At 44.9% G+C, this 21,385-nt stretch overlaps 1 protein-coding gene across 1 annotated transcript in view; it reads left to right on the top strand.

The window, feature by feature from the left end:
- The window catches only part of LOC113832346 (PRAME family member 8-like), an 18,694-nt gene extending 10,981 nt beyond the window's left edge, over window positions 1-7,713 (top strand). Inside the window, exons 2-5 of the mRNA XM_035453054.1 lie at window positions 3,458-3,536; window positions 5,318-5,614; window positions 6,090-6,677; window positions 6,960-7,713. Coding sequence (XP_035308945.1) covers window positions 3,458-3,536; window positions 5,318-5,614; window positions 6,090-6,677; window positions 6,960-7,527 — 1,532 coding nt within the window. The 3' untranslated portion in view covers window positions 7,528-7,713. The remainder of the gene's footprint in view (window positions 1-3,457; window positions 3,537-5,317; window positions 5,615-6,089; window positions 6,678-6,959) is intronic.
- The last annotated feature ends 13,672 nt before the right edge of the window (window positions 7,714-21,385 follow it).

Raw genomic sequence — 21,385 nt, forward strand, 5'->3', positions numbered from 1 at the left:
ACATCTAATAACTACAAGGGATGCCTTTCTGTTCCAATGTTTCATGCCATCCCTCCATTTCCTTCTGGTTGGATTAGCCAATCTGCTAAGAAGTAGTATTTGTGTGAAGTAATTGTCTAGGCTGGAGAGATGGTGTAGCAGGTAAGAGGAATTACTGCTCATGCAGAGGATCAGAATTTGGTTTCCAGAGGCCATGTCTGTCAGTTCAGACCAGCTCTCATTTCTAGCTCTAGAGGATCCTAAGCCCTCCAGTGGCCACTGGCGGCCCCTCCCCCAGCCTATACTCACAGAGACACATGTACATATTCAGACATAAAATATGTACATATGTATATATGTATATACATGTACATATACAGAAGTACAATACCAAAACCCAAACCATAAATGGGAAATTTTTAATGGAAAAATTATGAAAATTATTGGGAGCCTTCTGGCATTTGAATACAGGTGGAATACACTGCTATTATAAAAAGGGGGCACACGGAGACCAAAGATACTTTTTAAAATAAAATCATAATTACATCATTTTCTGCTTCATACAATTCCTCCCTTTTCTTCCCTTCAGCATAAGTATCAAGGTTATGGTCTCTTATCTTAATGGCTATTGATTTATTTATATGACAATGATACATAAATCCAATCTTGAGTCCATCTAGAGTTGTATGTATCCACTTTTAGGACATTTTCTTGGATAACCATGAGGGTTCTCATCCCTAAGAAAGATAAATCATAAGTCTCAGCAGTTTTTAAATATATATTATTCCTTTTCTTGTTTGCCCTCCTTGGTCTCCTCCCAATCCCTCCCCATCTTCTCTTTGCATACTCCGACCCCTACATCGACTCCTCCATGCCAGACATGGCATGACAAGGTGAAGACTGGCTGAGGCAACCCTGTATGAGGATGAGGGTACAAAGCCATCAGGAATAAGACTGCCCATGCTCCAACTGTGGTGTTCCACTAGGAGACCAACCTACACAACTATCACATATATGCAGAGGGCTTTGGTTAGTTCCATGCAGGCCCCCTTGCTGTCCCTTCAATCTCTGTGAGCTCCTATGGGCCCCCGTTAGTTGGCTTTGTGTTTTTTCTAATGATGACCTTGATCCTTCTACCTCCTACAATTCTTCCTCCTGTTCTTCAGGATTCCCTGAATGTTTGTGTGTGTCTCTACATCTGTTTCCATCAGATGCTGGATGAAGCCTCTCAGATGACAGTTGGGGTAGGCAACAATTTATGAGTATAGCAGAATATCAGTAAGGAAGCATTACATTGATAGTATTGCCAGAGTGTTTGTTCCTAACCTTGGTCTCTGGGCTGTCCTGCCTCTGTGTCCAGGCACTCCCAGCAATGTCAGAGGTTGGCTCTCTCTTATGGCAGTGGTCTGAAGCTGAACCAGTCTTTGGTTGTCCACTCCCACAAGTTCTGTGTCTCCTATATCCAGCGCTTCTTACAGGATGCACAATTTGTAGGTTGAAAGTAATGTGGCTGGCTTCGTGTTCTATTCTATCCACTGGAAGTCTTGTCAAGCTACAGAGATGGCCATTTCAGGTTCCATATCCCCCATGTCTTTCTGCTCTCAGGATGCCAGAGTGGTCTAAGAGGTCAGACTCAAGCTCAGCTTTCTCTCAGCAGTTTTTCATCACCTGTATCTTTCTGTCTAAGGTAGTGGTGCCGTCCTTAGTGTAGTTTATCAACCTTTTTTACACTATGGAGCAAGAGAGCAGGGTACAGACTGATCTCCACAATGTCCAAGTTAAAAGAGCTATAAGGAAACAGGTATGGTGGTGTTATGCCCATGTCATGAGGACCCGGTAGACTTCCAGACAAAGGACTCTGGAACTGCAATATAACAAGTCAAGTTGGGACCTCAACTGGCTCACTGAGTCAGAGGCTAACAGGGAAGTTTCCCAGAGCATTTAGCTAAGCTTTTTTCCCTCCCTTTTTTAAAATTTAAATAAAACAAGTCTGTTTTATATGTCAATCTCAATTCCTTCTGTCTCCCCTCCTCCTCTATCCTTCACTGAACCCCTATCCCAACCCCTTTCTACTCCACAGGGAGGGTGGGGCCTTACATTGGGGAATCTTTAAAATCTATCATACCATTTGGAGTAGGGCTTAGACCCTCTCCTCTGTGTCTAGGCTGGGGGAGCATCCCTCTAGGTGGAATGGGCTCCCAAAGTCCACTCATATACTAGGGATAAATACTGATCCACTACCAGAGGCTCCGTAGATTACTGAGGCATTCTCACTGACACCCATTTTTAGGGGATTTTGAACAGCCCTATGCTGGTTTCCCAGCTATTAGTCTGGGGTCCACGAGCAACCCCTTGTTCAGGTCAGCTGTTTCTGTGGGTTTCCCCAGCCTGGTTTTGACCCCTTTGCTTATCACTTCTCCCTCTCTGTAACTGGATTCCAGAGTTCACCTCAGTGTTTAGCTGTGAGTGTCTGCTTCTGCTTCCATCAGCTACTGGATGAAGGCTCTAGGATGGTTTATAAGGCTAGCTAACCTTTTTAAAGAAAGAAAAAACAAAACAAAACAAAAGAGAGAGAGAGAGAGAGAGAGATAACACCTCTAAAAACCTAAAGCTGAACAGATGATACAGAATAGGAGAGGGTTTATGCAAAATAGACATCTGATTTCCTTGTGACTATTTATCCATAAGTGCCTTTTATTTTTTATAAAGTTTATTTATGTATTCTCTGAGGTTTTTCACATCACCTATCTGGATCCCATTCATTTATCGCATGCATCCCTAACCATCTGTCCTTGCATCACCCACAGCCCCTGAAGAAAAAAAATTCAGCAGGGCATTTGTGTCACACAAGCAGGTCCAAGGAATGCCTTGAATGCCAGCACTTGCATGGCAGAGGCAGGCAGATTTCTGTTAGCTAGAGACAAGAGAAACCCTGTCTCAAACTCTCCCCCCCCCTGCGGAAAAAAAGTAAATGAAAATATAGAGGAAAATGGAAGAAAACAAAATGAGAAAAAACAAAAACAAAATACAAAAAAATCATGATATTTGCAATGCAACAAGTCATGCCATGTACCCTTTGTCCATACATCTCTACTTCCCTGGTTCATTGCAGAGTCCTTGGTCAGATCAAGGCCCCTGGTGTTAATACAGGTTCAATGCTGGGTCCCCACTAGGAATCTCCCAGGACATCCTGCTGCCATCCTTTGTTGTGGAGATCCTGCAGCTTTAGATCTGAGACTCAGGTCACTTCACTTGCTCTGCAAGATCACAGATGGGGTGGATGTTGGGGCAGGCCAAGTCATAACCCCGGGTTTGGGTCTGGGCAGCTGTAGGGTTGCTCCCCCATGTGGGAGATGGTCATAGTCTCAAGGCTGGCACACCTACACATGTGCTAACAGCATTGGCTCTATTGTGCTGCTTCCCGGAGTATGGCAGCTGGTGGGGGTCACGGATGGTTCTCCTACTCTTATCTCCACAGGGTCAGCACTTACAGCTGCCTCAGGTGTTGATGAGTATGGGGCAACTCTCCTCTACCCATACCATCACAAGATACATGGGTAATTGGAAAAGCTCTCCCATGGTCACATTTAATGTGCAAATAATTGAACAGCCACACAAAGTGAATTTGAAAAATGCACAGGCAAAGCCCAAGAATGACAGAAGTATCACAAAAGCTTTTGCTGCCAATGAGACCTGGACCTGTGCTTCACTCATTAGACACCCGTGTTTTTCATTTCTGAGTCATTGGACGCTCCTGATCCTGAATTTGGCAGTGAGGTTATCAACTGAGAAAGACCCCAGGTGGAGAGAGGTTTACAGTTGCACATAAAGTCCCTGGTAATCCCTCCCTGACAGAAGCCACCTAGAAAAGCAAAATTGTTCTTCTGTATCCAGGAGACTCTACCTTCTCCCATGGTCCCATTGTTCTCCCTGTCATCCTCAGCCTCCAAGATCCACCTCACTCCACATCAGTTTCAAACAATCTGAGCCATGTCCAAACCATGAACTCTGCAATCCCAGATGGTAAATGTGTTCCCAGCCTTCATGTCTTCAAATCCAGAAGTCATGTTCATATTTAAATCCAACAAGAACAATGTCTGGGCTACAGTCCATAGACACATTCCTCACCAGATTTCTAGCAGAAACTGTAGCAAAGAAGATCCTCTTGGGCTGCCTATGGCCCTGAGTGCATCCATGAGCAGAGTAATGTTGATGAAATCTTTGTCTGCCTACAAAACCTCAGTCATGACACGCACTCCAGAGGTGGGGAAATGATTGAACTTTATCTATTGAATTAAAATGGTGGACACTGTACCATCCAATCAAATAGCAGTTAGGGGTTGGAAGGCGGGGCTGCAGTAGGAGGTGAGCGGGAGAGGTGTATAAATGTTTCAGGAGCGCCACCTAAGACACTCTGAGACCTAGAGCTGGAGGAAATGCATGATTCAGCTGGGATAAGGGACCTGTCCTAAGTGCTCAGAACTGGTGAGTAATTGTCCTCCCTTGGGTCTTGCAGTGTGATGTAGGGTCCTTTAGAACCAAGATTAGACAGAAAATTTTGATTTCTGTCTCCAGATGAACACACTGATGACACTGGCTATAATTCTAAATGAAGTTTTACCTTCATCTCAAATGTCTTTTTATGATAGCTTGTTGAGCTCACTATGATTATTAATGATAATTAATCCTTTTGAGAGAAGGGTTTTTTGGTTGTTCAAACTGACCTAGAACTGTCCCTTGTAGTTCTATGTAGGATGGAAATCAAGATCCGCCAGTTTCATGAAGCTGAGATCCCTAGAATGTTCCTTTGTACTGTGCTACATTCAAGTTAGTGTTTCTGTGTAACTTGGGCTCAAGCAGACCTCCAGAGCACACATCTTTGTTTCTTTTTCTTTCTTTTTTTTTTCAAGACAGGGTTTCTCTGCATACCTTTGGACTCTGTGTAGCTATCCTAACACTAGCTCTGTAGACCACACTGGCCTTGAACTCACAGAGTTCCGAATGCCTCTGCCTCAGGAGTGATGGGATTAAAGGCGTGAGCCACCAACGCCCAGCACTTTTTGTTTTGTTTTGTTTTTTTGAGAAAGGGTGGCTCATGAGTTGTTTTGACCTAGAATTCATGAGTCCATTATGGACGGAGAGGCTCCCTTGCTGCCAGTAAGGGAGTCTGGCTTCAAAACACCAGTGAGGACCATGGTTTAAGTTGGTGTCTCTACCATTGCCAGAGCAAATAAACTCTGACTTGACCAGTTCCTGTGCTGGGTGAGAAAGATTTCTAAACTTTGTCCTGATAATATGTTGTTCTCTTAATGCTTCCCCAGAACCTTTCTGACTGCAGACCCTTCATGATGAGCCTTCAGACCCTGCCCACACTCCTGAAACAGGCAAGGCAGGCTCTGCTGAGAAATGAGGAATTGGCCATCTCTGCTGTGGAACAACTGCCCATGGAGCTCTTCACAGCAGTGTTCCAGGATGCCTTCAAAGGCAGACACACTAGGATGGTGAAGGCAATGGTGGCAGCCTGGCCTTTCCCCTGCCTCCCTGTGGGGACATTGATGAAGACGTCCAACTTAGAAACCTTCCAGGCTGTACTTGAAGGAGTAGACATGCAGCTGGCAAGAAACTTTCACCCCAGGTAAGCAAGAACCAAGTACTGGAGACTGGAGCACATGGGTACACAAGGAAGAGACTTCAGGGTCCAGGCAAAGAGCATGGGAAGTGGCTCAGAGGCTTCTCATGGGATCCTCATGCAGGGATGCAGAGCCTTGAACGCTATTGATTCCTTGTAGTAAGCCAATGGAGTGGGGATTAGAGCTTAGGGAGATGGAGCCACAATACAGTGAGGCCGTCCCTGGCATTCCCACAACCACTAATAAAGGGACTAGGTAGAAACAGACTAACTTAGTGGAGGGAACACTGTCATGTCTCCAGATAGATGCAGCCCAGGGGAAGCTTCCGTAGCATACAGAGTTCCCATATTGGACACTGCGTGCTGAAAGTGACTAAGTCCTTGGCAGGGTGGAAGAAATTCGATTATGGATATGTAGTGAAACTGTCTCACTGTTGGATTCTGTCAAGTTTGCTGACACTTGACACCCTTTCACTCACAGGAGGAACAAAATGAAGGTACTGGATCTCAGGAAGCTACGACATGATTTCTGGACCATATGGACTGGAAGAGAGGATGGGGACTGCTCATTAGAGAGTGGGGATGAGGAGCAAGTAGTGAAGGTCCTTCCAAGATATGCAGTGAGGCGGCGCCTGAAGGTCATAGCTGACCTCTGTCTCAGACGTGGACTGGACGAAGAGGAAGCATATTTCTTGCAGTGGGCCCTGGAGAGAAAAGGCTCCTTACAGCTCTGCTGTGCAAAGATGAAGATCTGGGATATGCCTCTAAGCAACGTCAAGGAGATCTTGAGTGTTTTCCAGCCATGGCCCGTTGAGGAACTAGAACTGACAGAGTTTGACCTATACACACTGACATGGTTTGCTACCTACCTTGGCCACATGGGAAGTCTTCGCAAACTCTCCATGACCGACCTCTATGAAAACACCATTGGGCCTGGCAACAGGACAGCAAAGAGTGAAATGGATTGTGTCAGGAAGTTCATGTCTCAGTTCTCCAGACTGCACTGTCTTCAGCATCTCTCCTTGAAAGGCGTCTTCTTTCTGAGAAACCAGGTGAAAAAGCTCCTCAGGTAAGCAAGATAGAGAGCTGGGTCAGCTACTAGAGCAAACCTTGCTCTTTACCTAAGGATTAGTGGGTGGATGGTTCCTGCCTGTCACTGGGTGCAATTACAGTGAAAGTTGGTGGTGTGATTTGATGTAGTAGACAGCACTAGGCAGCACCCAGTAGTCTACTTTGTTCATGTGGTCAAACTGTCCTTGAGCTATGTGGCCCAATGGCCTCTTTTTAAGCTCAGGGGACACAGTCTTCTCCAAAACCTTTTGTTTGAACTAACCATTTTGTTTATCCCTAGGTGCCTGAGAAGCCCCTTGGAGAGTTTCTCCATCAGTGGCTACTTTATGTCAGAGTCTGACATGAATAGTATCTCCCGTTGTGAACACCTCTGTGAGCTCAAACATCTGGCCATGAGAGGTGTGGGATTATTGGCTGCAGATTCTATGCCTCTCCAAAATCTGCTAGAGACTGTGGCGCATACTCTGCAGTCCCTGGATTTGCAGGGTTGTGGAATGGAGGACTCTCCGCTCACTGACCTCATACCTGCCCTCAGCCGGTGCACCCAGCTCAACAAGGTCAACCTGTCTGACAATAAATTCTCTGTGCCCATTCTGAAGGACCTTTTGCTGCACACAGCCAACTGGAGCAAGATGAATGCGGAGCAGTACCCTGCCCCTGTGGAGTGCTATGATGACTTCGGATTCATTGACACAGAAAGATTCCTCCAACTTTGTCCTGAGCTCATGGATGCACTCAGGGCCCAGAGGCAGCCCAAGAGTATTATCTTTGCGACCAAACCCTGCAGTCAATGTGGTATGCGTTGTGTCTATGACCTTGGGCCCAGACTTTGTCCTTGCTGGCAGTAAATAGGGAACATGACTTCCTGATTTGGATGCTCTGCACCTGGGCTTTCCTAAGTTATTAGCCTCCTTTGGATATTCAGGGTATGGAAAGTCTCTCAGCTGGTTTCAGGGATCTAATGAACCAAGGAACTCTATTTGAAGTCTTCAGTTGTAGTCTCTTTATTAATTGTGGGTTTAAAATGTTCCTATGCCTACCCATTGCATTCTCAATTTTCTGTATAATGAAGCAGCAATAAAATAATTCTGTATCACAGTTTTCATCATTGGTATCTTTCCTAAACACATAGAATGATGGTCCTGTGTTTAAATGCCATTATTGTTGTCTAGATCTTATACACTAACTCTTTGTAAGGACTCTGGACAGAAATAAAAATGGGAACATGTCCAAATTCAGGCAATAAGATACACTTATCCTCTAGGGCAGACTATATATCCATGCTAGCCTGGGACACAGAAAGGGACACCAGAGCCAGGGGGATGGCTCAAAAGTTAAAAGCACAGGGGAGGCATTCTTTCAGAGGGTTCAAGTTCAGTTTACTGTGGCCATATCAGGTGGCTCACACCTGCCTGTAAGTCCAGCTCCAGGTGATGGGTTCTGTGTGGACACCTGCTTTCAAATGCATCAATCCACACAACATTTGTTGCATGTGTGTGTCCCTAAATGACAGTTGATTAAAAAGACAAGTTTAAACTAGGTGTTGGTGGCACATGCCTGTAATCTCAGCACTCAGGAGGTAGAGGCAGGGAGATCTCTGAGTTGGGGAACAGCCTGATCTATAAGAACTACTTTCAGGACAGCCTCCCAAGCCACAGAAAACCCTGTCTGAAACCACCCTCCCCCCCCAAAGCAACATTTATTAGTTAACAAAACTAACCCCCTAGTTAAAACAGATACACTCATGGGCTGGGTGTTTGCTTGGTACCTGTGAGGCCCTGGATCCATCTTCAGCTTTACATGGTAACAAGAGTGCCTAGAGCTTGAGGATGAGTTTCAGCTCAGTGTTGAACACTTGCACTGCTTGCATTGGGCTCCTGGGTTTGCTCTTCAGCACCATGGATAAACTAATGAGTATGAGTGGCTTGCACACATAAAGGACTTGTAGATATGGAGTTACAAGTGATCAGGTGTGAATTTCACATAAACATAGTATTGCTTAAGTGTCATCTTTCCAGTTTTAGGTTTCAGATGGATTGTTTTATTTTTTTCACAGAGCATGCCACTCACTACATAGCCCTCACATAGCAATTCCTGGGTCCCTAGCTTCCTGGGTTTTACATCACTTGACACTGCTTTTCTACCACACTTGAGACCCGCAGTTCGATCTGTGAATTCCATTAAATGGGGCACAGTAGTGCCACTTGGAATACCTCCATATGGAGGTAGAAATAGAGAAACGGATAATCAATGTCATCCTGCCTACATAGCCTAAGAACTTCTTTCGAAAATCAAAGAAACTTGAAAAACAAAACTTATTTTTTTTCACAGAAAATCCCAGAGGTATGGCATTGTACTGTTTGTTTCTTTGTTTAGATGTTACTGGGTAGCTCATAATGCCTTAAACTCATTTTGTAGACCACACTATCCCTACACTATAAACAGTCCTCTGTCTCAGCATTCTGATGGGTGGGATGACATATATGAACCACCATGCCCGGTTGGCTGTTCAACTGTGAAACCCCCAACCCAGCATTAGCACAGGACGGCAATTAACTTCTATGGAGGAGGAAAAAGAAGGAGGGTCTCAAGCTCAAGTTAGCCCAAGGAACTCAGTCTTCTGTGATTTAGAAAAAACAGTACTGCTGGGTGTGGTAGCACACACCTTAATGCCAGTACTAGGGAGGCAGAGGCAGGTGGATCTGGAAGTTCTAGGCCATCCTGGTCTAAAAAGCTATTTCCAGGATAGCCATTGCCATATATATGGAAACCCTGCCTCAAAAGCCAACAAACAAAAATAGTATTAATAAGGATTGCGGATTGAGCACAGAAATCAGTAGTGGAGTTCTGGTTTCTAATCTAGGTACTGGCTTTAAAGAAAATAAAAAAATCCAAAAATACACCTGAGATGCAGTTCAGTGGAGGAAGCTGGGTAAAGTGTTCATGGAGACCTGGTTGCATTAGGTCCCAGAGAGACAGAGACAGAGAGAGAGAGAGGGGGGGGGAGGAGGCAGAGGAGGAGGAAGCAGCAGCAGCAGCAGCAGCAGCAGAAGAAGAAGAAGAAGAAGAAGAAGAAGAAGAAGAAGAAGAAGAAGAAGAAGAAGAAGAAGAAGAAGAAGAAGAAGACAGGAGGAGGAGGAGGAGGAGGAGGAGGAGGAGGAGGAAGAGGAGGAGGAGGAGATGAAGAAGACAACAATGACTCTCCATGTCCTTCTTGAAGAGCTTTTTGTACCACTAGGCTAACTTGATCATGATGGATGTGCAGCAGTATCCTGCCCCTCTGGAGGGTGTATCAATGCCTTGGTTTTTCTGCAGACAGAGATATCATCAACCTTGTTCTACTCTCATGCATACACTCAGGGCCTTAGGCAGCCCAAGAGGATCTTCTTTACTATGATGTTGCCAAAAATCTGGTGAGTACTGTATCTATGTTCCAGGACACAGACTTTATTCTTGTTGGCTGTAAATACAAACATGACTTCTGGGTTTGAAGACATGAAGTCTTGGGACACGTTTCCCATCTGGAATTGCAGAGTTCGTGGCTTTAGACACTGCTCAGATTGCTAGAAACTAAATGATGTGCAGTGAGGCTGAGGGTGACAGGAAAACAATGGGACCATGGGAGCAGGTAGAGTCTCCTGGATTCAGAAGGACAATTTTGCTTTTCTAAGTGGTTTCACAAGGAGGTGGGGATTACCAGTGACTTTGTGTGCACCTGTGAACCTGGATACTCTCCACCTGGGGTCTTTCTCTGTTGTTAACCTCACTGCCAGGTTCAGGGTCAGGAGGTTCCAGTGACTCACAAATGAAAACCACTGGTGTTTTTGTGACACTTCTGTCATTCTTGGGTTTGCCTGTGCATCTGTCACATTTCCTTTGTGTGGCTGTTCAAATATCTGCACATTTTTTTTTTCGAGACAGGGTTTCTCTGTGTAGCTTAAGAGCCTATCCTGACACTCCCTCTGGAGACCAGGCTGGCCTTGAACTCACAGAGATCTGCCTGACTCTGCCTCCCAAGTGGTGGGATTAAAGGCGTGCACCACCAACGCCCGGCCTCACAAAAAATGTTAACCATGCGGGATGTTGGTGGCATTCGCCTTTAGTGTCAACACATGGGAGGCAGAGGCATGCAGGCATCTTTGAGGTCCAGACCAGCCTAGTCTATAAGAGCTACTTCCAAGGTAGCATCAAAGCCACAGAGAAACCCTGTCTCAAAACTCCTCACCCCCCAAAATAATGGTAACCTACAGTGATCAGAACTGGCAATTCCTGTGAAGGATGTTTCAAGGAACCACAGAGGATACATCTAGTGTACTCAGTTCACGGGGCACTGTGGACCCATCAAAGATGCCTGAAGGAAACACAAAAGAGGGCAAAATGAACAGGATTTGGACATTTTTTTCTACACTTAAAACTTTATTTCCTTTTTATTTGATAGCCTCATGTGCTCCACCCTGGCCTTGAACCCTTGAAGTTATTTCTTGCCTCACTGACATACCACTATAATCCACCATGTCTAGCATGTATGCCACATGTCTGTAGGCTCAAATTTCTGTGAACTGTTGAACTCTTTACTCCTATAAAATGATTACTTCAAAAAGATAGTATTTTATTGTGTTCAGTTGTGGTCTCTGTGTTTTCTGTGTTGATTTACTGAAAAAAAAATCTCCCTATGTCTAGTCATTCTATCCTCCATTTTCTGTCTAGTAAAATATCAATGAAATAATTCATAATTACACAGGTTTATTCTTCATTAGAATGTTTGTTGAGCACATAGGACAGGGGTCTTTCTTAAATGTTATTACTGTCATCTGAATTCCATAAAGCATCTAAATTTCAGGACTCCTCAACAAATGCTTTCTGGACAGAAGTAAAAATGAACATATGGATGCCAATAATGTTAGCATATCACAGTCTAGGATAGGTGGATAAAGTTATCAGCCAGGGTGGATGAAATATATGCATATACTATAGCCTAGAGTGCAGAGTAAGACAACATTGACTTTAGAAAACAACAACCCATCGATTGAGAGAGATGGCTTCATAGATTAAGAGCACATACAGTTTTTTTTTTTTTGATCCTCCCAGACAGGGTTTCTCAGTGGCTTTGGAGGCTGTCCTAGAACTACTCTTGTAGACCAGGCTGGTCTAAAACTCACAGAGATCCACCTGCCTATGCCTCCTGAGTGCTGGGATTAAAGGTGGGTGCCACCAAGGGCCCGCCCCCATACAGCTTTTTAAGAGGACCCAAGTTTGGTTTCAGGTGACTCTCCAATGTCTCTCAAAAGGAGATTTAAGGTGACAGTACTACATCTGGCCTGTGTGGGGCCCTACTTTCACATGCACAAAGCCACACATGCACAAAGCCACACAATTTACACACACCTACACACACACACACACACACACACACACACACAGTGAGAGAGAGAGAGAAGACAGAATCTTAAAAATTAGTCTTAAATTGAAAACCCAATTTCACAAAGAAATAGTAAAAATGAACTAGCTAATTAAAATGAGATGCTGTTAGTAGCCTGACACTTGTGTGAGCCTGTGTGGCTCTGACATCACCCCCAGCACCACACAGTGAAGAGAAGATATGGAGTATTAAGCTGTGTGGGTTGAGCTCAGTGACTGAGCATTAGCCTAGTTTGCTCTGGGCTCTGGGGTTTGGGATCCTGCAACATGGTACATCAGGAGTTCGTGTATCACTAATAATAATAACACAGAGACAGATATTGGGGTTCAAGGCGAAGATCAGAAAAGCAAATTGGCCAGCCATTACAGATATCTCACCTCTACCAAGGCAGAGAAGACCCTGTCCTCAGTATGACAGCAGACTGAATACAGACTGAGAACCTGAACCCCTGTCTTATATTCCACTCTAGCCCTGGGGTAAAGGTGTGGCTTTCCACTTGCTGGATTAAAGGTGTGAGCCATGTTTCTCCATTAGACTCATTCTCTCATGTTGCCCATGGTGGCCTTGAACTCACAGAGATCCTTCTGCCTCTGTCTCCTGAGTGTTGGTATGAAAGGTATGTCCACCTCTGCCTTTCCTCTATGGCTAATTAGTGGTTTTGGTGAGTGGAAAACTAGTGACTTAGCACTTAACTAGTTGTGTTTTTCACTCATGGCTTAGGCGTGTGGCTAACTAGTGGCTTAGCTCTTAACTAGGTGTGTTGTTCCCTAGTGACTTACCTCTGCATTCTGATCTTCAGGCCAGCTTTATTTATTAGATTACAAACAAATATCACTACAATTTGGTCAATGTAAGCACTTGTGGAACAAAGCCAGCACCTAAATTGTGAGCATGAGACAGCTGTCCCTATTAGCCATCTGCCTTGTGAAGACATGGGCAAAGGAGAAGTAACCTCTCTCCCTTCCCTACCATCAACACAGAAATCAGGAAGGAGAGATGGCCCTGGGGTTGTGAGAATGCAAGAGCTATCCCTGACAGCCCCCACCACCCATAAGACCTGCTGCAAAGTTCTGGACAGCAGGTCCTGCTCCTGGCCAGAGCAGCACAAGAGAGCCAATCCTGTTAGCTGAGGTGTGGGTGAGCCAGCCCCAAAATTATGACCATGGGAGAGCTGTTCCCATGACCCAGGTATCTTGTGATGCTATGGGTAGAGGAGAGTTGCCCCCATACCCATCAACACCTGAGGAAGCTGTAAGTGCTGAACCTGTGGAGATAAGAGTGTGAGAACCATCGCTGACCCCTACCAGCTGACATACTCCAGGAAGCGGCACAATAGAGCCAATGCTATTAGCACATGTGTAGGTGTGCCAGCCTTGAGACTGTGACCATGGGAGAGCTGTGCCCATCCTCCCACGTTTGGGACCAACCCTACAGCTGCTCAGACCCAAACCTGGGCTTATGACTTGGCCTGTGCCAACATCCACCCCATCTGTGATCTTGCAGAGCAAGTGAAGGGATCTGAGTCTCAGATCTAAAGCTGCAGGATCTCCACAACGAAGGATGGCAGCAGGATGTCCAGGGAGAGTCCTAGTGGGCACCCAGTAATGAACCTGTAGTGAAGACTAGGGGGCCTTGAATCTGACCAAAGACTCCGCAAAGAACTAGTGCAATAGGGATGTGTGGACAAAGGGTACAAGGCATGACTTACTGCATTGCAAATTCCATGGTGGGATTTTTAATTCCTTCTGTTTTTTCCCTGTAGACCAGGCTGGTCTTGAACTCACAGAGATCTGCCTGCCTCTGCCTTCTGAGTGCTGGGATTAAAGGTGTGAGCTACCACTGCCTGGGTAAAGAAAACTTTTAAATGGGGTGGCTTGCATACAATTTCAGGCATGCAGTTCATTATCCTCCTGATGCAGCCTGGTGGAGGCAGACATGGTGCTGGAGATTCCTACATCTGATCTTTGGGCAACAGGAAGTGGTATGTGTCACTTGGCAGTATCTTGAGCATAGGAGACCTTAAAGTGCAATCCAGAATAACACACTTCTTCCAAAAAGGCGAGACCTATTTCAACAAGGCCACACCTCCTATAGTGCCACTCCCCAGGAAATTATGGGGGCTAATTATACCACTTCAGTCTATATTTTAATAAATAAGAAATAGAGTATTAGCCTTATTTTTTATTCTTACTCATTAGATCATTGATTACTCGAGGACTTAAATGTTTTGCTGGGTAATGGTGGCACACATCTTTAATCCCAGCACTAGGGTGGCAGAGGCAGGCAGATCTCTGAGTTCAAGGCCAGCCTGGTTTACAGAGCAAGTTCCAGGACAGACAGCCTTCAAAGCAATACAGAGATACCTTGTCTTGAAAAGAAAAAAAGAAAAAAATAACAAAAATATTTTATGTATATGAGTGTTCCTCTCCCCATGTCAGGCAAGCTTACTATTGTCTGTCACTTCAGCTCTGAGGATGCCTCTAGCCTCCCAGGCTTCTGGAACTTGCACTGGAATGCACAGAACCGTGCATAATTATAAAGTATGCAAAGGATTTTATAAGAGCTGAACAAGTTGGGGGTCCTAGAGAGGAGGTGCTACCTGGGCCGTGCAGATCTGAGTGGGCTGTGCTGCCACCCTGGGCCATGAGAAAGGTATGAGTGTGATACACAGCATATCCAATGCCTCTAAAATGAACCAAGATGCCATGGACAGGTGGGAAAAAGACGCCCAAAGTGTTTTTGTTGTTTTCTTATGTTTGTTTTTGTATTTTCTTTTGCTCATTTCTTTAGTGTTCTTATTTGTATTTACTTTTATTTTATTTTTACTATTTCTTTTGAATACTTTCTTTGTGGGGGGCACTAAGAGTGAAGGGCAGATACAGAAGGATGAGGGAATGGGTGGGATTGGGTTACATGAAGTGAAATTACTGAAGAATTAAAATATCATCCTAAACACAAAATAAAAGATGAAGACTAGGACTGGAGAGTTGTTTCAGAGGTTAAGAGCACTGACTGCTCTTCCAGAGGTCCTGAGTTCAATTCCCAGCAACCACCTGGTTGTTCACAACCATCCATTATGAGATCTGGTGCCCTCTTCTGGTGTGCAGATATACACGGAAGCAGAATGTTGTATACATAATAAATAAAATCTTAAAAAAAGAGATGAAGACTAACAGAATACCTGGAAGTATTAAGAAAGAAGAGGAGCGACTACTGTGGCTTAAGACCATTTCCTGTGCTCTGTGCTGCCTTCCTTCAGCCCAGTTTGGTGCACACACAGTGCCTCCCAGCCTGAGGATCCTAGATTCCAATTGTTTGTAATTCCCCCAAACCTCCTTCATGGGGAGGTGTGTGTCTATTGCTCACTGCAGCGTAAACATCTGTGCACACAGAACATTGAACACACACATAAGAGGGAGATCACTAAAGGCAGGAGGCACAGGACATTTTCCTCGTTACTGCAAGCAGACACAAAGATGGGTCTGCTCATCATACACACATCATCGTGGCATGTGCAGACTCTTGTAGCAAAGTCAGAACTGATCTGAGGGCCTGAAATCCTACAGCCCAGAAAACCCAGTGTCTGCTACATCCCTTATCAATATTTACAGAGGCCCACTTTTTTTTTCCAGACAGGGTTTCTCTGTAGTTTTGGAGCTTAAACTGGCACTTGCTCTGGAGACCAGGCTAGCCTCGAACTCAGATCTGCCTGACTCTTCCTCCCGAATGCTGGGATTAAAGGTGTGCTCCACCAAGGCCCGGCTTATACTATCTTTTTCTTAGTTGAGACTCCCTCCTCTCAGATGACTGTAGCTAGTGTCAACTTGACAAAAATTATCCAGCACAATCGACCCCTTGTCAACTTGACACAGAACACTTTTCAAGATACCACTTGTTCTTTCTTGGTGGCAGGGTGTTAGTGTTGTGAGGATTCATTGCCAAGATCTGATTATTACATATGACAAATATAAAACATGAATATTGGTAAAATCCCCACAGTCTTTACAAATTCAAACATATTAAAGTTCAGTTTTCAATAACATCAGGTCTCCTTTTCCTCCTGTTGAGTTGCTTTGTACAATATGAGGTCTCTCACCTTTTCTTATTGAGTCTTATGTTGTCCTGACTGGCTGTCATCTCTTGGAGATCTGTTCTGAATTAAAAAACAAAGGAAGTGGAAACATGGGAAAGATGGGAGTTGTGTGTGGGAACTAGTGGAGTGGTGGGAAGGGAAACTGTACTTGGATGTATTGTCTGAATGAACAGCTGTTCCTTACTTTAGATTTGCTGGGTTTAGAATACGTTTGAGACAACGTTTTAGAGCCCAGGCTGGCCTTCTACTCACTAAGTAGCCAAGAGTGGTCTTGAACTAATCTATCCTCCTGCCTGGACTTCACATGTGCTGGTCTTACAGGTGAGAGCCTGAAACCCAGTGTGACTGAGGCACCCTGGGAAGTCATTTTAAATTGTGTAACAGTGGGTAAAGAGGTTGTGGTGGAGTCCAAAAACCAGGAAGTGAAATCCAGAGCTTCTTACCGTGCTTTAGAGCAGGTTGTGCTGTTATTTGCTGCAGATGTGGGCAATGAAACAGGAACCACTAAACTCAAAACCCATGTGTGGTTTACTGGGAAAGGGAGTGAAGGGAGGGGTATTTGTTGGCCAACCGGGAGCGGGAATGGGAAGAGAGAGAACAGGTTGGAGGCACTTGCTTAAAAGGGAAAGCTTGCACACTTGTACAGAGTCCTTAAGCAGCCATGTAATGCAACATAGGGTTCTTTGAGCTGTCTTAAAGTATCTGAATGCTAGTGTGCACACCTTGCCAGTTGTCAGGGGGAGGGGTCAGCATAATGCCAGGATACCAACAAGTGCCTCTTCAAATCATGATTTTGTTTTGCTCACTGTTGCCAATTCAGTGGTTTTGGGTTTTTTGTTGTTGTTTTGGCATTCTATTTTTATTTCTTTGCATCCCCACTGCTGTTTCCTCTCCTTTCTCTCCCAACCCTCACCTACCCTGTGCCCCCATCCATTTCTCAGTAATGGGAAGACATAACTGAAAATATGGGACCAGCTAGAAACCTAGTGCAATTGAAATCCAAGGAATTCATGAGGGTGACCTGAGCTATGGGGGATAGAGAGCCTGAACAGGACATCTCCTATAAACAGACAAGACTTCCAGTGAAGGGATTGGAACACCAGTGCAGTCACAAAATCTTTGACATACAATTTGTCCTGCCTACAAGATGTGGTGGGGTAAGGCAGTTTAGAAATTGTGGGAGTGGCCAAATAATCAGTGGTCCAGCTTCAGACCTAAGCCATGAGAGGAAGCCCATCAGAATAACTGCCTGGAGGGCTAGGACCCAGAGGCAGTATAGCCCAGAAGCCTAGGATGGAACCAAACACCAATGGCAAAAAAAAAAAAATCAGTGAAATGATTCCTAATGATATTTTGCTATAATCTTGCAAAGGATGGGGAGGAAGGATTGTAGGAACCTGAGGGGTCCAGAACACAAAAACCCAGGGAAACAATTAACCTGAGATCACAGGGCTCACAGAGACTAAACCCACAACCAGGGAGCCTGCATGGGACTGACCTAGGCCCTCTACATATATATGGTATTTGTGTAGCTTAATCTTCATGTGAGACTCCCAACAGTGGAGGCAGGGGCTGTCGTCTGGAACTCTTCTTCATACTGGGTTGTCTCTTCAAGACTTACTACAACTTGATATGCCATAATTGATTGAGATCCATGAGATACCTGTCCTTTTATAGAGAGAAATAGGAATGTTTTCAGTTAAAAAAAAAAATCTCATCTCTTAAAACCCAAAATCTCTTTTAGAAGTTCAAATTCTGTCAACTGTGAGCTCCTGTCAAATCGAAATTAAATAATTTCTTATTTCAAGAGTAAAGGACAAGTGCACAGTCACAATCAAAACAAAACCCAACTGCCAACAGCAAAAATAACTCCATGTCTAAGATCTGGATCCACTGACTTACTGTCTTCTGGGCTCATCCAAATGACTGGGGTCACTTCTCAGTTCTGCCCTCTGCAGTTTCTCTTGTAGGTTCAGGCCAGCTCCACTCCACTGCTGCTGCTGTTCTTGGAAGTCACCCCATGGTACTGGCTCCTTCAAAATCTTGGGTGTTTCTTGCTGCAACTGGGCTGCACTTGCACCAATAGCTTCTCCTAGGCTGACTGCAGGACTCCAGCCCTGCCCACAGTGGCCTCAGCTGCTCCCCATGACCCCTCCATGCCTTCAAAACCAGGACCACCTAGGTGATTGCTGCACTAGCAAGTTCAAGCTGCCAGCATGAGGCACACATGACCTTGAGGAAACACTTCTCAGAAGATTTCACCTCAATCATGCCGGCCTATTCTAAATCTCAGCTCATCATTGAGTCCCAGCTGACCAGCATCCATAGCCCAGCAAAGCAGAAGTTTCACTTTAATTGTTCTGATATCTTGCCAATCACAGCTGATTCATCATCCCCAGCTAAAACCAGAATCAGTCTTAACTCAAATAGCCAGAAGATTCTTTCTTCCTTCTGAAATTTCACCAGCCAGGCTCAACCATTTGCACTACTGTCAACGCTCTTATCTTCCAAGCTCATACAGATCATCCCACTCAACTCTCCACACAAAATGGCTTCTCTAGCCCAAAGTTCCAAAGTCCTTTCACAAATCTCCCCAAAGTAAGATCAGGTGTTTCAAGCAATCTCTCTCACTATTTGGGTACAAAATTCTGTCTTAGGATTTCAATTGCTGTGATAAAATTTAGATCACCAGCCCAGGGTGGGCTGGGCACTCCCATCAATCAGAAAGAAAATGCCTACAGCTGAATCTTAGAGGTGTTTTCACCATTGGGATTCCTTTATCTGAGATGACTCTAGTCTGTATCAAGTTGATATAAAACTATCCAACACACACAACAAAGTAAATCCCAATCCAACAGTACTTTCCTGTCTTAATAGAGACCAAGGGAAATTTCCTCATCAAGAAATTTAAGGTGATTCTCTTTGAACACATCTCCCCTCCAAAACTTCTCATTTTCCTTCAATGAATCTATATTCACTGCAAGTTAAAAATAACAGAAAAAAATGAAAACGAAGATGCTGGCAATGTAGGTGAGTGTCTAGAGTGTTTTCCTAGCAGGCAGGAGGCCCTGGGTGTTCTCCATCAACACACTTGTAAAAAGGCCAGTACTCAGACTTCATGACCCATCACTTAGGACATAGAGGCAGAAGGGGCACTACTCAAGGTCTTCTAAGATACATACTCTCAGTTCCAGACAAGCCTGTGCTCCTGGGCACCATGTTTTAGAAAAACAAGACCAATCCCACAGGCAGCATAGCCAGAAATATTAAAGTGACCAGAATCAAAACCTCTGGAAGATACTTGAGTAACAGCCTGTAAGGGCAGCCCCTGGGAGCTGAGGCTGACTTTGGTGACACATGCTAGTGACTCCTGAATCCAGGAGACAGAGTCAGGAGTGTTGTAATTAAAAAAGCAGAGCAGAGAGAAGGAGGCCATGGGACAGAGCTTGGGTTGAAGGGTATTTCATTGGAAGGAAGTGAATGGTAAAAGGGGGAAACAGGGAGAGGAGACCTGCCTCTGGTAACAAGAGCAGCAGAAGAGAAGAGAGGCAGAGAGAGGCAGAGAGGGGGAGAGAGACAGAGACAGCAAGATGGGAGGTGGGCAGGGCACTTTGAAAAGGAAAACAGTGAATGTGCACAGGTGGCTCTTAGTGACTGCAGCTGAGGGTGTGTCCTGTCAGAACCCCAAGGACAGGCCAGTACAGATGCCTGAATACTAGCAATAAGGACCACAGATTCCAAATAGCTCAAGCTGCTCAGCAAGGTCCTGGACAGTCTGGTTAACAAAACAAAACGCTGACTCAAGCATGAAACAATCACAAATTATCAAAGAAGAACATGGTATTTGAATTTAAGGCAAAGCTTCATTTGAGTTTAAAACCAATGCCTAATCTGCAAATATAGAAACAAAAATTCTAGTGTCCTGTGCCATTCTGGGTTTATTGTCCCTCGCAGGAAGCAGCTGGCTGGGTGATAGAGGGGTGTGACTTACCAGAGATGACAGGGTTCCTACCCCAAGAGGCACAGCAATTGGCTGTGTACCTTCTCTGCCTCCTCAGAAGCTTTTATGCACCTTCCTCCTCACTGCTCCCATTTGCTGCCCCAGCTCCACCCACAGCTAGTTGGATTCAATGACTAAGGCTCCTTCCTCTCAATCCATCCTAATGGGCTCCTGTGTGTGTGTGGGGGGGGTTCAGATCCACTACTAGCAGGAAAGGTGTTGGATCCCAGCCCCAATGGGGTCTCTGTCAGTTGCTTGTCAGCCAATAACCACAGGTGCATCCTGTGTTTTAGTCCTGGCTTACAGCCCTGGCCTCCACCCACTGTAGTTTGGAAAACAGGAGCTCTTCTTTCAGGAGCTCTTCCACCTGGGGTTTTTCCACTGTTTTGTAACTGTATATAAGGCTGCTCTCTCCCTGGAAAACAGCAGACAAAGAAGGAAAGATGAACATAGCGCAAGCTGCTGGAGGTCTCTGCTTTTAACTAAATCTCCAGGTTTTCGCCTGATGCTCAGACTTAGTTGGACATGGACACCACAGAAAGGGAGAGAACTGAGACTATGGAAAATACAAGGACTTCTTCATACATCTACAGCACAAAAAAATCATATCTATAATTCTTCTTTTTTAAAAAATCATCTTTCCATTTGGTGAACCAACTTTTCTGAGAGGTGGGCTCCATGGCCAAGTGATTGATAGGCGCAGTTGAATCAATTCACAAGGTAAGGCATAATAATACAACAGGATGGTATAAGCTGGGTGATGGTGGCACACGCCTTTAATCCCAGCACTCGGGAGGCAGAGGCAGGTGGAACTCTGTGAATTCGAGGCCAGCCTGGTCTCCAGAGCGAGTGCCAGGATAGGCTCCAAAGCTACACAGAGAGACCCTGTCTCAAAAAAACAAAAACAAAAACAAAAACAAACAAACAAACAAACAAAAAAACCAAAAACCAAAAAACAAACAAACAACAAAACCACAAAAACCCTTGGACAGATTACAAGGACAGGGTTCTCCCCCAGGTCAGAGGTCAAACTCCTCCTACTCTATGCCCAAAAGAGAGTAGCTTTACCTTAATGACCTGAACAAACTCCTCATTCCTCTGCCTCCCCCCTGTGGCATCAGTAACAGCTGCTGTGATGAAATACCCCAAGAGAAAAACTGAACTGTGGAACAGTCCTCATGCCTCACTACTAAA

This window comes from Cricetulus griseus (assembly GCF_003668045.3).
Source record: "Cricetulus griseus strain 17A/GY chromosome 1 unlocalized genomic scaffold, alternate assembly CriGri-PICRH-1.0 chr1_1, whole genome shotgun sequence".
In the NCBI taxonomy this organism is placed as follows: Eukaryota; Metazoa; Chordata; class Mammalia; order Rodentia; family Cricetidae; genus Cricetulus; species Cricetulus griseus.